This window comes from Kryptolebias marmoratus, linkage group LG4, assembly GCF_001649575.2.
Source record: "Kryptolebias marmoratus isolate JLee-2015 linkage group LG4, ASM164957v2, whole genome shotgun sequence".
Lineage (NCBI taxonomy): Eukaryota > Metazoa > Chordata > Actinopteri > Cyprinodontiformes > Rivulidae > Kryptolebias > Kryptolebias marmoratus.
The window spans coordinates 18,962,824-18,983,561 of record NC_051433.1 but is presented as its reverse complement, the minus strand read 5'-3'; the positions used below and the strand labels follow the sequence as shown (position 1 = coordinate 18,983,561).

General features: G+C 38.8%; 2 protein-coding genes across 2 annotated transcripts; both read left to right on the top strand.

Moving 5' to 3' along the window:
• Positions 1–812: 812 nt before the first annotated feature.
• LOC108239831 (major intrinsically disordered Notch2-binding receptor 1-like) lies at positions 813–4,906 on the top strand. The gene is made up of 3 exons (XM_017422786.3): positions 813–2,950; positions 3,390–3,608; positions 3,919–4,906. The coding sequence occupies exons 1-3, from the start codon at positions 944–946 to the stop codon at positions 4,111–4,113; spliced, it is 2,421 nt and encodes an 806-aa protein (XP_017278275.1). The 5' UTR covers positions 813–943; the 3' UTR covers positions 4,114–4,906.
• A 3,511-nt stretch (positions 4,907–8,417) lies between these two features.
• Positions 8,418–16,239, top strand: LOC108239830 (rac GTPase-activating protein 1-like). The gene is made up of 17 exons (XM_017422785.3): positions 8,418–8,585; positions 8,958–9,060; positions 9,497–9,699; positions 9,891–10,045; positions 10,517–10,586; positions 10,691–10,744; positions 10,903–10,980; positions 11,082–11,199; positions 11,327–11,463; positions 11,553–11,717; positions 11,815–11,910; positions 12,074–12,272; positions 12,415–12,520; positions 12,653–12,785; positions 12,981–13,089; positions 13,603–13,708; positions 14,390–16,239. The coding sequence occupies exons 2-17, from the start codon at positions 8,976–8,978 to the stop codon at positions 14,463–14,465; spliced, it is 1,890 nt and encodes a 629-aa protein (XP_017278274.1). The 5' UTR covers positions 8,418–8,585; positions 8,958–8,975; the 3' UTR covers positions 14,466–16,239.
• The last annotated feature ends 4,499 nt before the right edge of the window (positions 16,240–20,738 follow it).

Genomic DNA, 20,738 nt, shown 5'->3' with positions numbered 1-20,738 from the left:
TTTCCTCTCCTGCCTGGGTTCTGGGCTAGTCGCTTCTGTAAAACACAGAAGCCTGAAAGGAGTATGAGAAGATGAGCCAACCTGAAGTCTTTTTCTGGAATATGGACTTGTTTATGTCATAAATGTGGATTTTCTGAATGGATACAGGTGTGGCTTTAATTCCTTGTCATTAGATTCAGGTAAGTAAGAGAAGACATGGGAAACATGTATTATTTCAAAGTGTTAATGTAAAGTGCAGTTGCAAAAGAGTCTTATCAATGTTATTGTCATAAAAACAGGTCTTAAAATGCCTTTTTATGTAGAGTAATGGACAGCTATATAATCACCCTCATCATGCAATATTTAAAGTTGCCAAACAAACTTATTATTTCCGACACACTTGTGAAGTAAAATAGCAGGTAGATAAATTGCTTAAAGGTGTCCTGAGCAAGAAAAGACGTGTGCAGTGTGACAGCGTCATTGGATCAGATGACCGGTTATTTTAGGACCACAAAATAAGGTCAGAGTCCTGAACAGAGGACTATTTCACTCTATCTCAGAAAGAGAACTTCTTGTACATTTTCCAGCAGTTCTTAGGAAACGGTAACAAGTCCGAGTCAATGCCAACCTGCACCAGAAGAAAATCAGACTTAAAAACATATTGATTATATCCTTAGCAATATTATCCATTTGATGTTTATGATGCAGTAAAGATGTTTATATGTAAAATACTCATGAAATATATATTTTAATGAAGACTGACATTGTTTATATACAAAATAAATCTTTTGTTTAATAGGCTGTTATTAGATGAAGTCTTTCAAATTTATCTACAGTACTGTAATAAGGCAATTTATATTTCAAGCACTTAGAGTTGTCTTGTTGTTTGTTGGTCTAATATAAATGTTTCATCTTTGCCCTGCTAATTATTATTATTATTTATCTTTTTCACAGGTGAGCAGCAATGGCTAACCTGCAGCAGGAATACCCTGAAGTCCTTCTGGGCATCCTGGAGGAACTGGCCAATATGCGTCAGTGGTTAACGTTCCAGGACCTCTGTCGTATGGTCAGCACCCGCTTCGACCTAGACCATCTCATTGAGCTCAGGAGTTTGCTGTTTGCAGCTGCCAGCAGGGACCCCTGTTTCCCCGCCACTTTATTCAGGGACCGAGTCTCCACCAGAGGCCAGGGGCTTTCACCTATAGGGGTCGCTGCAGACATAGTAACTATCTTCAATCTCATTCAGATGACAGGCGGGGTCTCTGATGACAGTCGGCCAATGAGAACCCAGACGGTCCTGCCCGTCGACCAGTCCCCAGGCCCCTTTCTGCCTGGTATCCACCCCCTGAACATTTCTGGTCGAGAGCGAGCACGTGCCCACTCTGACTCCAGTGGAAGGTCTATTGACCAGCACTTGCTGTTTCCAAAATCAAATTACTCAACCCGCAAGCGAGCGAGTCTTCCCCCAGATCCCATCTCATTTGTGCCCTCCCCTCCCATCAGGACGAGGGCTGTGTCTTTTGACTTGCCTCACACCACACACTCATACTCCAGCAGTCCAAACCTCGATGAGGTTATGAAAAACATCTATCTGCCTTTGGAGACAGACAGTGAGTCTAGTGGGGATTCTGCTACAATGGAAGTGTTTGAACCTGAACCAGGATCATCAGTTGACCAGAAGAGAAACGTCTTTAAGAAGGACTTCCATAACCAGCCACCTCTAATACCACAAGTGACTGTCAGTAGTGAGTCCCCCAGTCCCAAAACAGGGCAAACAGGCTTTGACAATCACAGCTTTGAAGTAATCCCAAATCCTTATCCATCGCCTACAGCAGTTCACTTCTCACCAGAGCAGCGGGCTAAAGCTAAACACGAGAGCATTGATGATCTGCAAGACTCAACTTATTTTGGACCAGGCTCAGTCACGGATCAATCCCACTGGCACCTTCGACCACCCAGGACAAAAAGACCCCTCTGGAGTAATAAGAGTCACAGTCTAGAGGACCGGATAGGTGCGGGCAGCATTGATATGGGAATGGAATCACAAACAGGACAACTTCCCAGGCGATCTACTCCTGCTATCAGCAATTTGGGCACGTCCTCAGTTAGCGAGAGTGCAGATAGTGGACTTACAAACGAAGGTGAAAGAATGAAGGCTCAAGGAACACAAACTGACCCTCCAGACCCCCGGAGACTTCGTAGTCTGGTTCACGCTGATCGCCTCTCTTTCATGACCTCATTAGATGACCCTGAATTTTGTGAGGATGACATCAGTGCAATTTTTCGTTTCTTAGATGACATAAGCATGTGTGGATCCACAGGAGTCCTGCACCCCAGCGATGGCAACACTAGCCAGGACACCCCTGAGGCTCGACGTGGTCGCCTAGGTCAACTCCAAAGACTCTTCCATTCCTTGGAAAGCAGTGATGATGGGCTAAAAGCCAGTGTATGTAAGCTGTTGCTTCGTATGAGTCAGATAGAAAGACAACTGGAGTCACTGAATGACGTGAAGGCTGAGATTTCTCAGGTACTCTCTGCTTTGCAGCGACTGGATGAAAAGATCCAGCAGCCTATTGTTGGCGGTGAACAGGGCACTGGTGGCAGATGGCTTGAGCCTCTCAGTGGCGTCTCCTCTTTTATGAGCCACCCTGTAACTCCCTCTGAGTCCTCAGAACCTCAGCCTCTGTCTGCAACTGGACATCTGTTTCCAGGGACTAGCACAAGCAGTCTGGACTGGAGCCGGTGGAACACCCCTGGGGATCAAACAGAAAGCAGCAAAGCTCAGGCAGACTCTAAAGGACCAAAAGAAGGGAAGAAGGATGCATTGTCTCGCCGGGCCTCGAAAACACAGCTTGAAGAAAAAATTCTGTCTGATACCAAACAGATAAATACCTCCAACTCTGCAAGAGACTGGACTGTGGCATTTTCAAAAAATAAGGATGGGAGAGCGTCGCAAAGGAAAATCGGACAGGTAGAAAACTTTTACATACTACATCCTCATACATGTTATAATTTTACTCCATATAATAATAATAACATGTAACTGGTCAATGAGAGGTGAGTTACTTATCAACTGAATCACAGAACAATGAATAATTTTGAAGACAATGGTATAAATGGCATAATCTGTATAATATTAAGGTCTAGCCACAGTCACACCTATTTCTTCACCTGTATTCTGCAGAGTAAACAGATTTGATTATTTGAATGTGTGACAGGCTCATTGGGCCACTTAGTTTGGGTATTGCTTCAAATCTACAGAGAAAGACGATTATATATATATTTTCTTAAATTAATCTGCATGGTAGTATTTCATTTAACAGTTTTATCATATTGTTTTATTAAAAGCAATGTGAGCAATGTTATTCATGCAGTTTATATCAAATCTGTTTGGTCCATTTATATTCTAGGCAGATCAGTCAGACAGCACCACTAACCTGCTCTCGCAGAAGTCAACCAGCGTGATGGAGCAAGTGTTAAACTCTTCACTGTTTCGTCACAAAGACAGCAGTCTGACGGGGGGTCTTGGCCCCGGGAAAGTCCTTGACCCCAGACTGGCTGAGAGAAGGGGGAGACCCATATGGACCGTAGACGACAGGGAGGCACGAATCTCCCCTTTAGACTTACAGGTAAGAAATGTTGACTCTTGAGGGGCTAAAGTGGTGAAAACTGCTTAAAGGTTTGTTGCTGTATAGTCTCAATATGAAGAGAATAAATTTCATCTATAAATTATGAAGTAACTTTGTTAGGTTGTTAATTTAAAAACAATATATGCTTTTTTTACTTAACTTTAAAACTGATTCGACAGGAAAGCAATTTGTAATGTAAAAAAGGAAATAAATTTAGGAGTGTTCACATTATTGCAGAAATGAAATCTTTTTTATTATTTAAAATGCATTTGTAGCACATCTCCTTAATGAATCAAATTCTGTTCCTCAGGGTCAGGAGTCTCTGAACCCCAACAACACAGAGTTCTGGATGGATGACATTTACACCCCGGGTTACGACGCCCTCCTAAGGAGAAAAGAGGCGAACCGTCGTCGACTCAAGATCTGCAAACTGCTTGCACTCATCGCCACTGCAGTGACAATCATCCTCATTGTTGTTGTTCCTATTTGCACCATAAGGTCATGAACACCCACAGAAAAAAAAATTAGTTTTTTTCTTTTCTCTTTGGTCACTTTTCCCCCCCAAAATTGAATTGTTTATGGGTTTTATCCTGGAACTTGCACGAGGACTAATGCACCAGAGACTGTAACTCTTTAAAGCTGGACTGGTGATCAGTTTACACTTGGTACTTCCTTCCATTTCTCAGCATGATTTGTCAACAATTATTACACTAGAAAAGCAGAGAAATTTAAACCACAACTGTGTAAATTATTTTTCATGCTCTTTCTTCCTCACTTTCTGTCATTTATTTAAAGATTTATGTTCCTAATATTTCAGGTTTGAGCAAAAGAAAGAAAGTGTCTAAACATTTTCTGACAGCATATGTTGAAAGTAGTGATACTGAGCCAGTTCAAAAGTGTCAATGTCTTCTCCTATTCTTATTTTTTCCTCATCTCTCTGATAAACACACTGTTATATACTGTATGCATTGTGATTCAGCTTCAGCACTGAGCACTGCCTGACTTGTTCCTGCTGTTCCCTCCTGAAGCCCTCAAACGAGCAAGAGCTAGAGAAGCCTTTGTAACTGTGTTAGTCTGACCCAAAGGCCACAGGAGGGTTAAGAACAATACAGGGCTAATTTCACTTTTATGTCAGATAAAAGTTTGATTAGTAGGTAAAAATTTAAGTAATATACAGTAATGGATTGTGTGTACTGGGGGGAACATTATTTTCTTTAAGCTGGAATGTTCTTGTACTTCCTTTAAGTAAAACACACTGTTCAAGAAGCTGGAATCAATAAAATATTATTTTTTATAGAGTTCTCTTGTTGTTTCTTTTAAGTGGGGAAGTAGAATCTGCCTAATCCACTTGCAAATGTGTTTTACTTGTGATGCAGAGTGTTTACCAAGTGTCGAGTTGAAAGATTGTTGTTGATGGAGACGCTTTGGATGTGAAGAAAAGAGGAAGCCTCTTCCAGTAAACACTCTCTGAGTGGGAGATTCCACTTTTAATTCAATTGATGGGAAGATTGAAATGCACCTATGCTATATGCACATTATCTTTTGATAGTACTCAACTGCCTGAAGCTTCTCAACATTCCAGCAGATTCACTCAGCTCCACTGGAGTCATCTGGTATCCATTTACTTAACGGGCAACACTCCATGTTGCACAAGCATCCTGTTAAGTTGCAAAGTTCACTTTTGAAGCCAAAATGCATATTGGTGAAACAAGGTTTATATGCTTGTACAATAGAAGGAATCAGAAAAAGATGATCAACGTCAAATATTTCCCTTATAAACTTTACATAATTCAGTTTTCTTACGGTGGTTGACTCAACAATAGATAAGAAGGGGCAGAAGTATGAACATAAAACAACAACGGCAATTTGCCCCACATTCCTTTAAATACAACTTTCAGTGAAGAAATAATACAAAAAGTTCAACACACTGCAGTGTGCAGACATGGTGCATGAGTATGGAAAAAACTGCATCAGTAAGATGAATTGTTTTCTCAAATCTTCATGACTTCACTTTGCCTTGTGTGCACAGATAAGCACAGGATGTGAGGAGGGTGTGTTCTGCTTCAGTGTGTACTCCTCAGTAGCTGCACTGTGTATCTGCCAAGTGTTACCCCAGAGGGCGTTTATGGATCCATTACCCCCCAATGGTTCCACTGAGAAGGCCAGACCCTGGAGTCAGCACAATCTGCAGGTGCTTCCTCCCAAACTTCATTGCATTAGAGCAGTGGTTCTCAAACTTTTCACAACAACTACTACCGCCGAAAACACGAAGCTCTTCAAGTGCTACCATTTCGACATGAACTGAAAGCTTTAAAGCTCGTACTGTCTGACATTAGGAAACAAACTGACTGATCTACTTAAACACTAAACCATAACTTTAAAACCAAAGCTGCTTTTCTATTCTAACCTTAACCCTTCAACAAACCCAAATGACTAAAGGATACATCTGGACCTTCTTTAGACGAGGGTGTCTAGTGGTAATGATCAAAACACTTTATGAACTTGAGGTCTACTACTGAGGATGTGTCTCAAAATTCTTACAACAAGATGCTTTGATCACTGAATAAACATAATCATTTTCACATTTTAACTCCTGGGCAAAACAAAAGAGATTCTTCATCTTTGACTTCCTACTCCCAACTGATTTTGTTATTAAACTGATTCAGTGGGAACCGCCCTTCGAGATATTAAAAACACACCTAACTCTGACTGAAGACTGTGATCTAAGATCTGATGGTTCTAGGCAGTCAATGCTGAGAACAGCACAACTTACATTTCTTTTCTTATTTTCTTCGTGAGATGACTTGAATCAAAGTCCCATGGTTGATTTGCACCTTTTTTTGCAATCAGGTCCTGTGGAGACTGGGACTGCTGAAGTAGCCCCTAGCCCATCAGTTAACCATCCTCCACTTCACTTCCTACAGGAGTCCTAGAAATATTTTTCATAATAGTTTTGTTTTAAGTAGCTTCGCTTTGAAACCAATTTGCTAAACTAATTTGCTTGAACCTCTCTTCTTTTTGGTTATCTCTGCTTTTTACAGTTCAGCTTATGAGAGTTTCATAAGTTTCTTAAGAGTACTACTAAGGATCCTGAGTATCACTAATGATACTTGTACCGCAGTCTGAGAACCAAGGCACTGGAGGATCCTGATACACTTTACACTACTGAGACACTAAAATGATTTTATTTAAAATGTAGAAATTGTTTTGTCTCTATGCTCATTTTACATAATAAATGAAACTCTGGCCTCCAAAATTCACCTTACAAACCCTTTAAAAGAGACTGAATGTCTGAATCATATGTTGATTTATGTTGCCTGTCTGAATAATCTGCTACCAGTTCATGAACTTTTTATTATCATACATCATATATGAAGGTCTAAAAGTTAAAAACATGTGCCTATGCTAAATGACAACAGTATCTCTACAATTTAAATTACTTTCCTTTCTTCTTGGTCAAGTCTGGGATTACATTTACAGACAGCACAAACAGTCCACTTAGCTGAAAAAAAAAACAGACAGTGTCTGTGGTAAAAGAGAGTGTTAAGAGTTAAATGATCCATGACTGGAGGAAATGTACCTGTAGACATGAATTATTGATGAAAACAGAAAGGTTTTATTGACTGACAGATCCTATTATTTCAGTTCAGCTAAAATGGACTCACGGTTCTCTGTGGACATGCATGCAGTACTTGGGGTGGAGCGTAATGCTAAATCAAATAACATACACATTACAAGAAAAAGGATCAAACAGGCACACACACAAAACAACTAAAAGTCTGTTGTGTTGGTGAGTTGTTTAAATTACAAACTGGATGCATACATGTATGTAAATTTTGCAGCTGATTCGGTGGATGCGTGTGTTATCCTCATTAAACGCTGTATAGGAAAAGTAGTGCTGCACCCAGATATGCCAGCAGTGGCTGATGAATGATGCATCTGTGTTCATCCCATGGGCAAGACGGAGGCAACAACACACAATTACAAACTGTTTCTATAGTTTTTATGCATAATTTCCAGTCTACAGGTCTGCAGACATTCCTACACACTTGACTAACCTGGAATAAAATGACCTTAAAAAACACATTAGAGATATCGATGTTACTAATGTGGTGTAATTTGCATCGTAACTCTAGCCAAACTAGAATGCTATTAAACATTTGTACAGCTTGAAGAGAGGTGCAATGATGTTTATTATTGTGTTTTATTGTTATTATTGAGGTTGTGCATAATTATTATGAACTAGTGTTGCAATGTATAGAGAAATTATACACTCTGAAATGGCTGCTGCAGATCAGTTGACTAATAATGAAAAGTTAAGATTGAAATCATGAAACTAAGTCATCAGAAAAAAATTAAAATGTATGCATGGAATCAAGATATTACCTTTTAAAGGTCCAACAACTTGTTGATAGAGTATCAGTTTATAAAAATGTACCTTTGTTTTATATATATATATATATATATATATATATATATATATATATATATATATATATATATATATATTTAGTTTAACCCTCCTGAAGCCCTCAAAAAAGAGAGAGATAGAGAAAGGTGGAGAAGCTCTTGTAACTTCGGGTCAATTTTAATTTTTTTATTTCTGAGGCCATTTGTAAGAATATAAAGCAATGTTTAATGTGTATTTAATTGAAAACGATTGGACTTACCGCACATTATCCCGGGCTGAAGGCTATAAAACAGTAAACCTCTAATAAAAATCCTTTACAGACCAACAACAAACCACCTGCAGTTACAGGTTTTGTCGTCTGGGGGCGACAGAGCGCCTTCACTTCCGCTTTTAGCTGACGAGGAAGAAAACCGGCGCTGATTTTGAACTGTGTGAAGGAATCTGAAAACATCGTCAGGTGTGGCTCTGTAGCTGCTGGGCGAATAAACTACTTAATCTCTGCTCAGTACACCGGACGCTGTTACATTACATGTACAGTTGGCTATCACGGAATCTGTATCGCACAGGTAACTTTTCTTTAAACTGAATTATTTTTTTTAAATTTTTGACCGACTGTCCGACATGTCACCTGCTGCGTTCGATCAGCACAAACTGTTAGCACGTCGCTAGCTTAGCATACCGTTAAATCTAGTTTTCTTTCTCTCTTTGCTGTCAAATAGCTTGCATTTAGGTTGGAATAGACAGGCAGAACAGTTTTAGCTCGTTCTAACGCTGTATTGTAGCTATTAATCCGTATTTATTAATGCATGCACTGCTTCTCTTTCAAAGATCGATTCAGGTCTGCTTTAATCGCCAGCAACAATTTTGGATGTCACATAAAGGCTACCTCACAAACTCATTTATCCCTGCTAATCTAATTGTGTGTGTTGATATAACAGAGCTGCAGTGAAACAGTAATGGAGTTGTCTGTGGTGAACCTGTACAACCAGTTTCAGAGTCTCAGAGCTCAGGTGGACGGTCTGAATGACAGCATTGAACCACGTAAGTTATTTCCACACTGTGGTATCTGCCACCTCTACCACCTTTCACTGACCCAAGTAGTGTTTACTTATTTGTGATAGGATTGTTTGCAGTAGCAGAACACTTTAAATTATTCAATAGAAAAGTAATATGTTGTGTGTATTTTGTAATGTAAATGTAGTGCAAGCATGGGCATATATTTACAGACTATGGGTACAAGTATGAAATCACACTGAACATAATAGAAACAGTGAGTCATTTGCTAAATTAACAGTGATAGATCCTAGATTACACTCAGGTTGCAGAAACAGACAGTGTAATAATACAGTAGAAGCTGAAAAAGTATTGACTTCATGTATTAGCACATTTTAGTTACTCAGTTTATTTAACAAAAAATATTTGTTTAGCTTTGCCCCACCCATACAAAAATCTCTTCTTCTTTTATCTTGTTTTATAGATTTCCTCCAGATGGCAGTGAACTTTGAGGAATGCCGTAAGAAGTGGCTGATGTCAGGGGAAGAGCTGGTTTCTTGTAAAGAAATGCTAACTAAAGCAGAAACAGAAAGGGGAGCCCTGGAGGTTAGACTAAAACACGCTCGAAACCAGGTGGACGTAGAGATCCGTCGGCGGCAGAAGGCAGAGGCGGTCTACGAGAAGCTGGTTGGTGCCACGATAATTTTAAATATAGTTTCCAAGTCAAAAACCAAACAAAGTTACACTTTAGTTTTTAGATGATGAATACTAACATTAGTAACGTGTGTCTCAATTTTGTTTAAATGTTTGTCACCACTAAATAATCCATCTACATTTGTCTGCGTGGACCTGTTTCTGTCACCTTTTGGGTATAAAAGGAGCGGCAGCTACAGCTGATCAGGGAGCTGCTGATTTCTGAGAATAATGGTAACAGTGTCCACTTAAGTGAGGAACAGCGGTCAGCCTTGGCTTTTCTCAGCGCCCACTCCCAGGCAGCACAAGCTGCTAGATCCAATCGCAGCTCCAGCCGAAGGTCAGCCTCACGTAACCTACTTCTAAAATAACTTTGTGACTTTACTCTAACTAAACTGTGATTATTTTCTCAATGTACTGAAAGGACAAACTGGGATTTCATGGCCAACTGTACAAGTTTAGTTGGTATTTTATACATGACAAGAGAGAGTTTGTGTAAGGTTCAGTAAATCTTAGTGGAAGAGTTAAATTTACTACTAGCAGTAGTACATAAGCATAAAACAATGAATACAACTAACACATACAAAACAGTTACATTTATTTGTGGTGATTTACCAGGATGATAGTACTGGTTTCTTCTCCTTTGTGGCAACATTTTTTCTTGTCCTGATGGTGGCAAAACAAACTTTCACCTGAATAGAACAACATGGATCAATTGTAATATGTGAAAACTTGAATAATCTTCCAAAACATGTCACTGTCCAACACGCAGTGGACACTGTTTTATAAATGACTTGAATTTGTTTTACAGATTAACTAGAATCGAAGAGTCTGGGTCTTTGCTGTCAGATATCAGCTATGATCAAACAGACGACTCCTTGGTAAACATACTCCTTTTGTTAATGTTTCAGTCACATCAAATTAATTTAGGAGACAGAAATAATACACTGTCCTGTAATGTTGTGTGTCGCTGCCTCCCCTTTAGCAGTGCGATTCCTCTGTGATGAAGAATGTGAGACTCTGCAAACGACAGAAACGAGTTAGTCATTTCTTTACTCGCCTCTTTTTTTAACACTGCTGATCTCATAATTTAGATATTTTGTCTCTGAAGAGGCCTAATGGCAGTTGTTGCTTTGATCAACTGGTTTTAATTTGTCTTTTTTCTTTCTTTTTGAAAAATAATAATTTCAACCACAGCGTTCTTCAAGAAAAGTCTCAGACATTCCTCCACAGGCAGTGAAGAAGTCCTGCTCCACTGGGCGTACAGCAGATAGGGTAATACTGCCCCCTGGAGTTGACTGTGCTCCATAACATTTGACTCTTTGTAAAGCAGCTACTGTGGCTTCACATGCATGTTTTTCTTTCATGTGATTCAGATTAATGAGTCTATCGTGACGAAAACAACCATCACTTTGCCTGCGACTGGTGGTGTTGTTGAGGCTGTCTCCACCATTGAAACTGTGCCGTATTGGACACGTAGCAGAAAGAGGAGTGGTGAGAATTGTTTATATTCTTTATGGGACCTTAGATGTTGTTTGATGTAACAAATCTAAATGTATGGGTAAAATAATTTTGCCTATTGCGTTTCCTTCATCTTTTAACCAACAAACGATGTCTCCAGTGTTGGGGGACACAACTACTACTGACCAGTCTGAGACGGTTAGTGATGCTCCCAGCACACAAGTCCCAGATGTTCCAGCCCAACTTCAAACTCCCCGAGCTAAAGGAGGAAAGAAGCACCACTTCATCCCCAAAACGGTATAAATCAGTTCTGAAACCATAATTCTACTTCTTGAGAGCACAATCAGCTTATTACCTTAAATACACCTTGTCTTTGGTTCACCAAGGTTATTAAGTCTGAGTTCTGTGGAACATGTGGAAGAAGAACGAAGTTTGGCAAGCTGTATCTCCGCTGCCAGGACTGCAGGATCGTGACGCACCCTGAATGTCATGAGCAGTGTCCCCTGCCTTGTAATCCCTCAGCTCTCGGTACTCTCTCCAGGGGCACAGAGGTACAATCACTTCATTACTTCACTTATGTTTCATTTAGATAGCTGTTAAAGCTATTTTCAGCTTAATATTGTGTCAAATGATAATATTTTGGTGTAGGTCACCCTGGCTGACTTTGCTCCAACCACCTCCCCAATGATCCCAGCTTTGGTTATTTACTGCATTAAAGAGATCGAACGCAGAGGCCTTCATGAGGTGAGACGTGCTTTAATAATGTCTTTATTTACTTCTAACTTCATGGTGAAACTATTTCTTTCCCTGGTTGTAGTCGTTCCATTTTGTGCTGAAAGTGTATCCCAGTTTCAGATCATAACAAATGCTTTTTAAATGTATTTCCCACATTTGTATTTTGCTGCAGGTTGGTTTATACAGAGTCTCTGGCCAGGAGCGTATGGTTAAAGAGCTGAAGGAGAAGCTCATTCGAGGAAAGACTCTGCCTCCCCTTAACAAAGTGGAAGACATCAATGTGATCACAGGTGTCCTTAAAGACTTCCTCAGAAACCTCCCAGAGCCGTTGCTCACCTTCCACCTGAATAAAACCTTCATGGAAGCCGCTGGTGAGACTTTGAAGACCTGAAGAATTATTTGCTGTAGCTGTGGAGGTCATATGACACTGTTCATGAGATGGATTTACACTGAATCACCTTCATGGAATAGAGAGAACAGTTTATTAATATCATATGTATGTATTTTTTGTAGAAATCCAAGACGACGACAACTGTCTTGCCATGTTATATCAGGCTGTCAGTGAACTTCCTCCACCCAACCGAGACACGCTGGCCTGCCTGATGATCCACCTGCAGAAGTATTTTTTACTTTTTAACTTTAATTTTATTTAAAACTGCATTTAAACATGTTGTAACTTCCTGCAGACAGTTTTCAAAGTTATGTGACTGTGGGTTATTTTCAGCTCTTTTTTTTTTCCTTCCTCCTCCAGAGTGTCTCAAAGTGCAAATAACAAGATGGATATACACAACTTGGCCAGGGTGTTTGGTCCTACCCTGGTGGGCCATGCAGTTCCTGACCCAGACCCCATGACCATCCTGAATGACACCAGTAGACAACCGAGGGTAAAGGGAATGAGAATGGGAAATGGTTACTTTGACTTTGTATTCGAAACACTAGTACCTAGTTCATAAACCTCACAGCCCATAAAGTAGCACACGGCTGAGAGGATGCATGTGGCTATTTGTGGTTTGAATATTTTGTGTTCTTCAAAAGATTTCTGGCAACAACCAAAGGTTTTTTTTTTACTGTTTTCATAGATTGTACAGCGCTTGCTCGGTATCCCAGAAAGCTACTGGAGTCTGTTTGCTTATCCAGATAATGCAGGGATGGAAACTGATTTTCACACCGGCATCCCAAACACCAAAGGTAAATCACTGCTATGTGTATAGTAACATTACATAAAGGGGTCTGTAAAGTACATAGTGTGATATTCTGACAAAGAGCTTCAATAAACTGTCAAGTGCAGGTTGCAAACTATGCATTTTCTTTTAAAATATATAATAGCAAAACTGATAAAATATAAACATGATTTTTCCAGCATCAGATATATTGTATACAAACCAAGCATAGATGCTGTGAGAAAGAAATCAGACGGGAAGTTTATTTGTACGTATCAGCTTCTTTTCTTGTGGTAATTCTTTGCGCTAATTAACTAACTATCACATAGCAGTTTATATAGTGACACAAGTGTTGTTCACCTTCTTATTCTGTATCACATTAGAAAACAAGCTACAAATTCACGCACTCCCAAAGGGAGTAACACCAATTTTATCTATGCAATTAGTTTGGCCTTAGGTCGAAGATGGGCGTTGGGTTTATCTCACCATTTTTGAGCATTTACACCCAACACTTTGAACTCTGTTGGTCTTTAATTTGTAGTGAGCATACTGGGGCCTGTGATGACTCCAGAACAACAGATGGCCAAAACCCCTTCGTCCAGCTCGTTGTCTCAGCGGATGATGCACACCTTGTCCAGTACCACCATGTAAGCTCAAACCTTCAAACACACCAGTCACACAAAGTCTCTTAATCCTCATCCCTGCCTCTTATCGGTTTAAAACTCTGTCAAGCCTTTTTTGAAAATAATTTGAGAATAAAGTCTTTTATTATTAGATCACATGGATTTTTTTATCCCGTTTCTTTTTGTTTTTGTCTTGACAGGACTTAATTTTTTTTTCACTTTGCACTTAGAGTTGCTCAAACAGGAACTATTGTGAAGATAAAATTGATGCTATGTTGAGGATGGCCTTTTGGAAACACTTTTTAAGTTTTGATGTAAATCTTGTATTCTATATTATGTTTTTAACCAAGGGTAATTAAAACAATGCATTTTGATGACATTTTAGTACAATTTAAATACTATTATGCTTTATTGTTGAAACTCAGAGACAATAAACTTTATATACAGCAAATACTAATGTATAATTAAAAAATGTTGGCAGTTTAGATTTTTTATATGAGAAGAAAAAGGATTCAAATTCATAATAGAAACATGACTATTACTGTTGTTCTTTCAGGACTTGTATACATACAAAATATTTGAACTTAAGTAAAATTATTCACCTTTTAGAGCAGATTTCTGGTTGTAATAATTTTTGTTTTCAATCGTTCCCCTGAAACCCTAAACAATGTCTGCCCTCTCCAACCTTTGACCTCTCACCCATAGATTCGGGAGCAAAAGCAAAGCAACATCCGCCTCTCACCAGCAGGGCAAATTCTTTGCTTCTCCACAGCTGAAGTGAAGGCGAAGAAAGGAAAACTGGATATTTCTGAACGTTACAGCAATAACTGGATATATCTTTGTATAATCATGTGGGAAATAATACAGTGCAATTTGTAAAACATAACAAATTTATCGGCATTTCTTTTATTGTTTTAAAACTTTCTTCTCATTTAAAAAAAAAACAACCCAGAATTTGATTTATTTTTTTTGCCTGATCACTAATATTTTATTACTGATCAAATCTGTTACTTCTGTGTGATAAGATGAGGCTGAAACTCTGAATGACCAAGCAACTATTTTGAACAAATGAAACTGATGATCTTTTTTGAGATTTTCAGGAATCCTGTATTTGTTTATCTGTGAATGTGAGGTGTTAATCACATAAAACTTCAGCTCACCAAAAAAAAAAAATAAAATAATCACAAGAACAAAAAAGAAAATTGATTTGTTATTGGCCAGTGCATCCTGGAGGATTGTTTTTGTTGCTTTGTCATTTAGCATTTGTTTAATTATATGTTTATGTGCTTTATAACAATCATAACAACTATTTAACATCTGATCATTATCACTTTATAAATTCTGATAACACTGATAATGTTTAGAAATAATGCATTTTGCACTCCATTTAAAACCACATTGTAGTTATCTGGTAACCACTAGAGGCTGCTGTTGCACCAGTTGTCTCGTGCAGGCCTCCACCTATGAAGAAGGTTTACTGTATATTACTCTCAATAACCTGTCAGAGTCACTGACGCTAACATAAAGAGTTATTCTGCAAACTAAAGACTTTATATTATTAGCGCTGATGGGATCCGAGCTCAAAGTAACACTTGGATCAATTTTCGTTTAATATGAAAACTGATTTGATTTGCATATTTAAACTGAACAGACATCTCTCCTTAGAACTTTACATCATCACTATGTAAAACAAGTTACGCTGCACAAATGAAGTGCTTCAGTGCTGCTCTCTGTTGCAGATCTTGGCGAAATTGCACCGGTTCATTTGCTTTAAGATGTTTCAAGTTAAATGATGTAATGACCCAAAAAAACTAATACTAGCTGTGCTTGCAATTGTAAAACCTCTTTATTATGACATTGTTTTATAACTTTTGTCAGCTTTTTTTTTGCAATTCTTATTTTCTAAGTAAACACTATGTAACTTTCATGAAAGATCTTGAGATCTGAATATTCTTCTTTTATTTTTACTTGGCTTAAAGTGACACTTCAGGTCTTTTTAAAGTAGGGTTTTGTGTAAAGGTTATTAAGTATTATCTTACCTGTTGTAGATGGCTTTTTAAATGACCTCATTTTGGAGAAATAGTTTCAATCTGACCTTTTATGATAAGCTAACAGACATCCAAGCAGGACCATGTATTACAATAATATTCTGGCAGAAATATATTTCTGCTGGATTGCTACAGGTAGATGTTCCTGCGGCTATTTGCCCTGATGAGTAACCATAGGAACGTTTGTAAACAACTGTAATGTTGGAGCGGTTTAAAGGTTTTTAAAATAGCAGCAAGAACCTCTTTGAAACTTTTGAGATTCGAGTTGTTTCAAGCAACTCACTTTGGTCTTGGCATTGCTCTAACGAGCTGTTAGTTTAGAGAAACAGAGTTTAGTTTTAGACCAACTTGATGAGCTGAGACCGTTCAAAGAACTACCTACATGTGGTAAACTATTCATCGTTCATAACCTTCACACGAAACCCCACTGAATAAGATTGGAACTATTGCTTTAATAAGCTGCCACAAGGGTTCACTGCTGAGCTAAAAATAAAACATTTAAACATCGTTTTTGTCTTTGCTCTCATTTGTGAAGTAGACATATAGCGAAGAACCATTCTAAAACGGGAAACGTAATTAAAAGCAGCGTAAAAAAATTTCATACTTTTATCCTTGTCCACCTTTGACTTGGATATTGTTTCCCTAATAACGGAGTGTGTTAATAAAGTGCGGACTATAGGTTTCATTGTTCATTTTTTTCTGCTGGTTATAATGAAACGCAGGCCGTTGGTGTTTCAGGTCTTCAGTGAATAGGATGAAAAGCACACTGTCAGATGTTCCAAAGCTGACATGGCCCTGAAATGATCATTTAATTCGGCTCATTGTTCCAACAGTCATTACAGCCATTTCCATAATCTATTGGGCTGAATGGGCAGGCGATGGGGTCCAGCATTATTATGCATTAAAGCAGGGATCATTTATACATCTTACAGTTATTCCATTAGCAGTTATTGTAGGGAGCGCTAAGCCAGGCTGAACCTACTGACATACATTTTGTATGGCCTCATTTAATACGGATCTTAGCAACACGTTTGGTCTTCTGAGATCTAAGTCCAGCTGTTTGGGGAGAAGTGTGTGTGTGTGTGTAGTGGAGCTGTTGAGAATACGGTGCACGGTTTCTTCCAAATTAGTCTGTTCTTGCCTTTATTCCTGCCTCAAACTCATGCGCGCACACACACACACATAGAGCCAGGAATAACTGCAGAGAAGAGCCTACAAAAGTGTTTGAATTTTAAATCAGCATTAATAGTTCATTAGCCTGAAATAAGGTCTCCTGTGTGTCGATCTGTCTTCTCACCAGGGGATTGTGTGTTTATTTATGCTGCATGGCGCAGCATACGCTCGCATGCTGCAGACATCAAACAGCTGGCTGTGTACAGTGTGTCTCTGTAGCTCCATATTCCAGCATGCCCCAGCGTGCACTGATAGAGCTCCTTTCTGCTGTGGTACCGACGAGGGCCAAATGAGTAACTAGTCCAATTAAGAGCTCTTAAATAAATTACAATGTAAGCTGGTAAACGTGTAACAACAGCAGCACTGCTTAATTTGTCTATTTATACAGCGGGCCGCAGGCAGAGGTGCTAAAGGGAAGATCAGAACCTTCACGTTCTTTGGACGCTGAATAAAATCAATAATTACTCAAGTCATAAAGTTTAGTTATTGCTGTTATTGACTGATTGACGTTGCACTCCGAACACGTCGGGCTGTTCCAGTGAAGCACGCTGAAGGTGTAAGGTCAGTGGCAGCACCTCAGAGATGTCAGCTCAATAGCTGCCAGTCAAATCCAATCATCTGATCATATACCTCATTTAAAAAAAAATCTATGTCAACAGCACACACAAAGACTTTGCATGTCTTGTGTTTAGCTGTGTGTCCTTGAAGCGTTATTACAAGGCAACACATATGTGTCAGAGCTGTGTTGCTGAAAAATCTCCCACTCAGAGAGATTTACTGACTGACATAGGCTGACATCATAGATCTGCTTTTTAAATTACTTGAAAATGTGCAAAAGAGAAAGAGCTGTTCAGGCACGTCGTAAGGAGCAAAAGTGTAATGTTTAAAATTTGTCCATTGAACCACTGTTTGTTGGAATAAATCTTAAATAGGTTTAGAAACCTTGAAGAAGTTTAGATCTTTTAAAGTGGGGTTTATGTGGGAAGGCTAATAGCAAGTAATATCTTACCTGCTGTAGATAGCTCTTTGAACAAACTAAAAGTAAGTCTTACCATCAATAGCCTGAAGTGGATTCCTGTCACGTTAAATCATGTTTAATCAATGATAAATATCCAATCTCCAAAATTTTAGAGTGGTTTTTGTGAACATTATTTTATAAATCTGAACATCGGTATCTGTTTTGCATTATATGGTTATTTACATAAAGGTCTGTGATTATTTGAAAGCTCAAATAGCTGTAGCAGCAGTTAGCTGTAGCACTTCCTGCAGTAATAAAGTAATATTTCAGCTGGAATAATTGATTTAGCATTCAGACTGTTGTTTTCTTGTTTTTATTTATTTATTTATTTATTTTACTTTTTGTACTTTTTTTGGCTATGTTACTACTTCTGCACACTTCTGCTTCTTTTAAAAACACTCGTGTTTGAAATCTTTTTTTTAGCATACTTTCTCTATTTTTGTCTTCCTGTGAAACGTTTAGCTTTTAGTTACTCTTCTGCTACTTTTAGCCGATGTTTTCTACTTTTGAACTAGCATTTTTCTAACACTTTTAGCTTCTGGTTAGAGTTCTGCTTCTTCAGCAAATTTCAGTCATTCAGAAATTTGAATTCATGCCGCGTTTTCACAGAAAATGCTATTTTTTATTTCAAATTAGGAATGATGTCTCTTATTCTAACAAAACATTATAAAAACTAAGGTTGACATGTAATTAGAATTAATAACTTGTACATTTTTTTCAAGCCTCTATTTTTCATCCTAGAATAATAAAATCCTTTTGAGATTTTGTCAAAACCATTTTGTAAAACCCCAACTTGTCCCCCAGAATTTTCTATTTTTTTCATGTTTTACGCTCTACAACCACTACTAACCATTTTTGTTCCACTTTTTTTTTTCTAGATGAGTCTATTTGAGCAACAAGAAACAATCATTTTCTGTCAAAATATGTTCACTCCGAACATCTACCAAGAAGCTACACACATCTGTGCATTTAAAATCTGCTTACATTTTGTTTTTTTAAGATTCTTTTAAAAAATGTGTTCTCCTTCTGGCTTTAATTTAAATGAATAAATGACTTTGTAATCTGTTTAGTAAATGAACCAAACTTCCTAACCTCACTGGTGAACAGCTGAAATCTAACAGATATTGTCTCCCTTTAAACCCTGAAAAAAAAGAGAAGAAAATCAACAGTCACTGTCTGATCTATAGCCACCTAAAGCCTGCAAGTTTTCCTAACTGCAGATAATTGTATGGCTTGTTAGCTTTCAGTGCTCTTGCTCTCTTTTCTTCAGCTTCATCCCTCGTTTCCCCTGTCTCTCTACTTCTCCACCCCTCCTTTGAATCGAACCACCGTCTTAGCTGGCTACCGTGCGTGGTCGATACCTTGTTACCACAGAGAAATCAATTATCTCGACCGAGCAGCAGGGGGAAAGAGGCAATAATGAAAGAATGCTCCTCCTTCCCAGACGATGGCCATGGTCATTAAATATGAATTTATCATTGGCTGAAGAGATTTATGGAGCGAGATGGAGCCCCAGAGTTCACGCTCTCTTTAACACCAAAACTTCTGCTTGCACTTGTATAAAAAGTAATAAACCAGTAACAGGTTCCCAGACTGTTTAAATATTTTAATCTGTAAACCAAAATGAGTGGAAGAAGATGATGTTTTTCAGCATATTCAAAGTGGGGCTGAAGCTGCATGAAGTGCCACCACGTTAAGAGACAACACAGGCTACTTTTCTTTCTTTTTTTTTTTTTTTTAAATTGATGTCTGAGTCTGAGCAGCACTCATTCAGATGACAGTGGAGATGGCACTGATGGGCGGCTTGTAGGTGGGCATGCCTACCAAGGCTGCCTGTATGGGTCTGTAATGAGCCGCTCTGACAAGTTGTCTGACAGCTGCTGCGAGAAGTATGGAGGATAAAACTTCACTGACATCACCACAGACGAAGAAAAAGGGGGGGAAGTGCAAATGAGGAAGGGAGTGAGGGAGCAGAATGGAGCAGAGAGGGGAAAATGTGTAATTTGGACTTACTCTTAAGGCACCAATAAATTCCATTTTAATGGGGCACCACAAGCAGAAGCAAGCACTCAGCAGTCTGTTGTGTTTGATGCCAAATTGTGCAGAATAAACAGATTTGCTGTGCAGCTGGTCTAAAGACACACTTTTCCCCCCTCTATCTCTCTGACTAACTCTGTTCCCATCTTTCCTACCAAACACACACACTCACACACACACACACGGTGAGAGAACATCTCCTCACCCTCATTTCCCTTCTACTCCACCATCTCCTCCCTTCCTCCTCCTTCTCCTCCTCCTCCCTCCATGGACATACCAGACAAGAATTAGACAAATCATCACAAAAAGATGGCAAGTGCTTTGATTTATTTTCCTCCACTTAGCTGAGTACTCATCTCCAGCTGTCACGCACACATTCAAAGCAGGGTATTTGTTTTAAAATAGGGGGAAAAAAAGAAAGAAAAAGAAGAGCTGCATGCCACTAATGAGAAACAACATGTCACATCTGGCTCATTTCCTTCTCGGAAGAATAATCTTCGGTCATCCTGGAGAAGTTCATTGTTGACAAAGCCTCCCTGTTCAAAATCACTTTACACACTGATCACACAATCACAACTCAACATCAAGTGAAATCTTTTAATTTTACTTTAAAATACATGATATAATGTTTGGGCAGTTTCCATCAGAACAAAACAGAGCTTAAAAGATGAGCCATGGCTATGGTAAACCATCCATTCATTCATTTTCTTTATCAGCTTTTTCCTTTTCAGGCCACAGGGAGCTGGTGTCTGTCTCCAGGGGTCATTGTGGGAAAGAG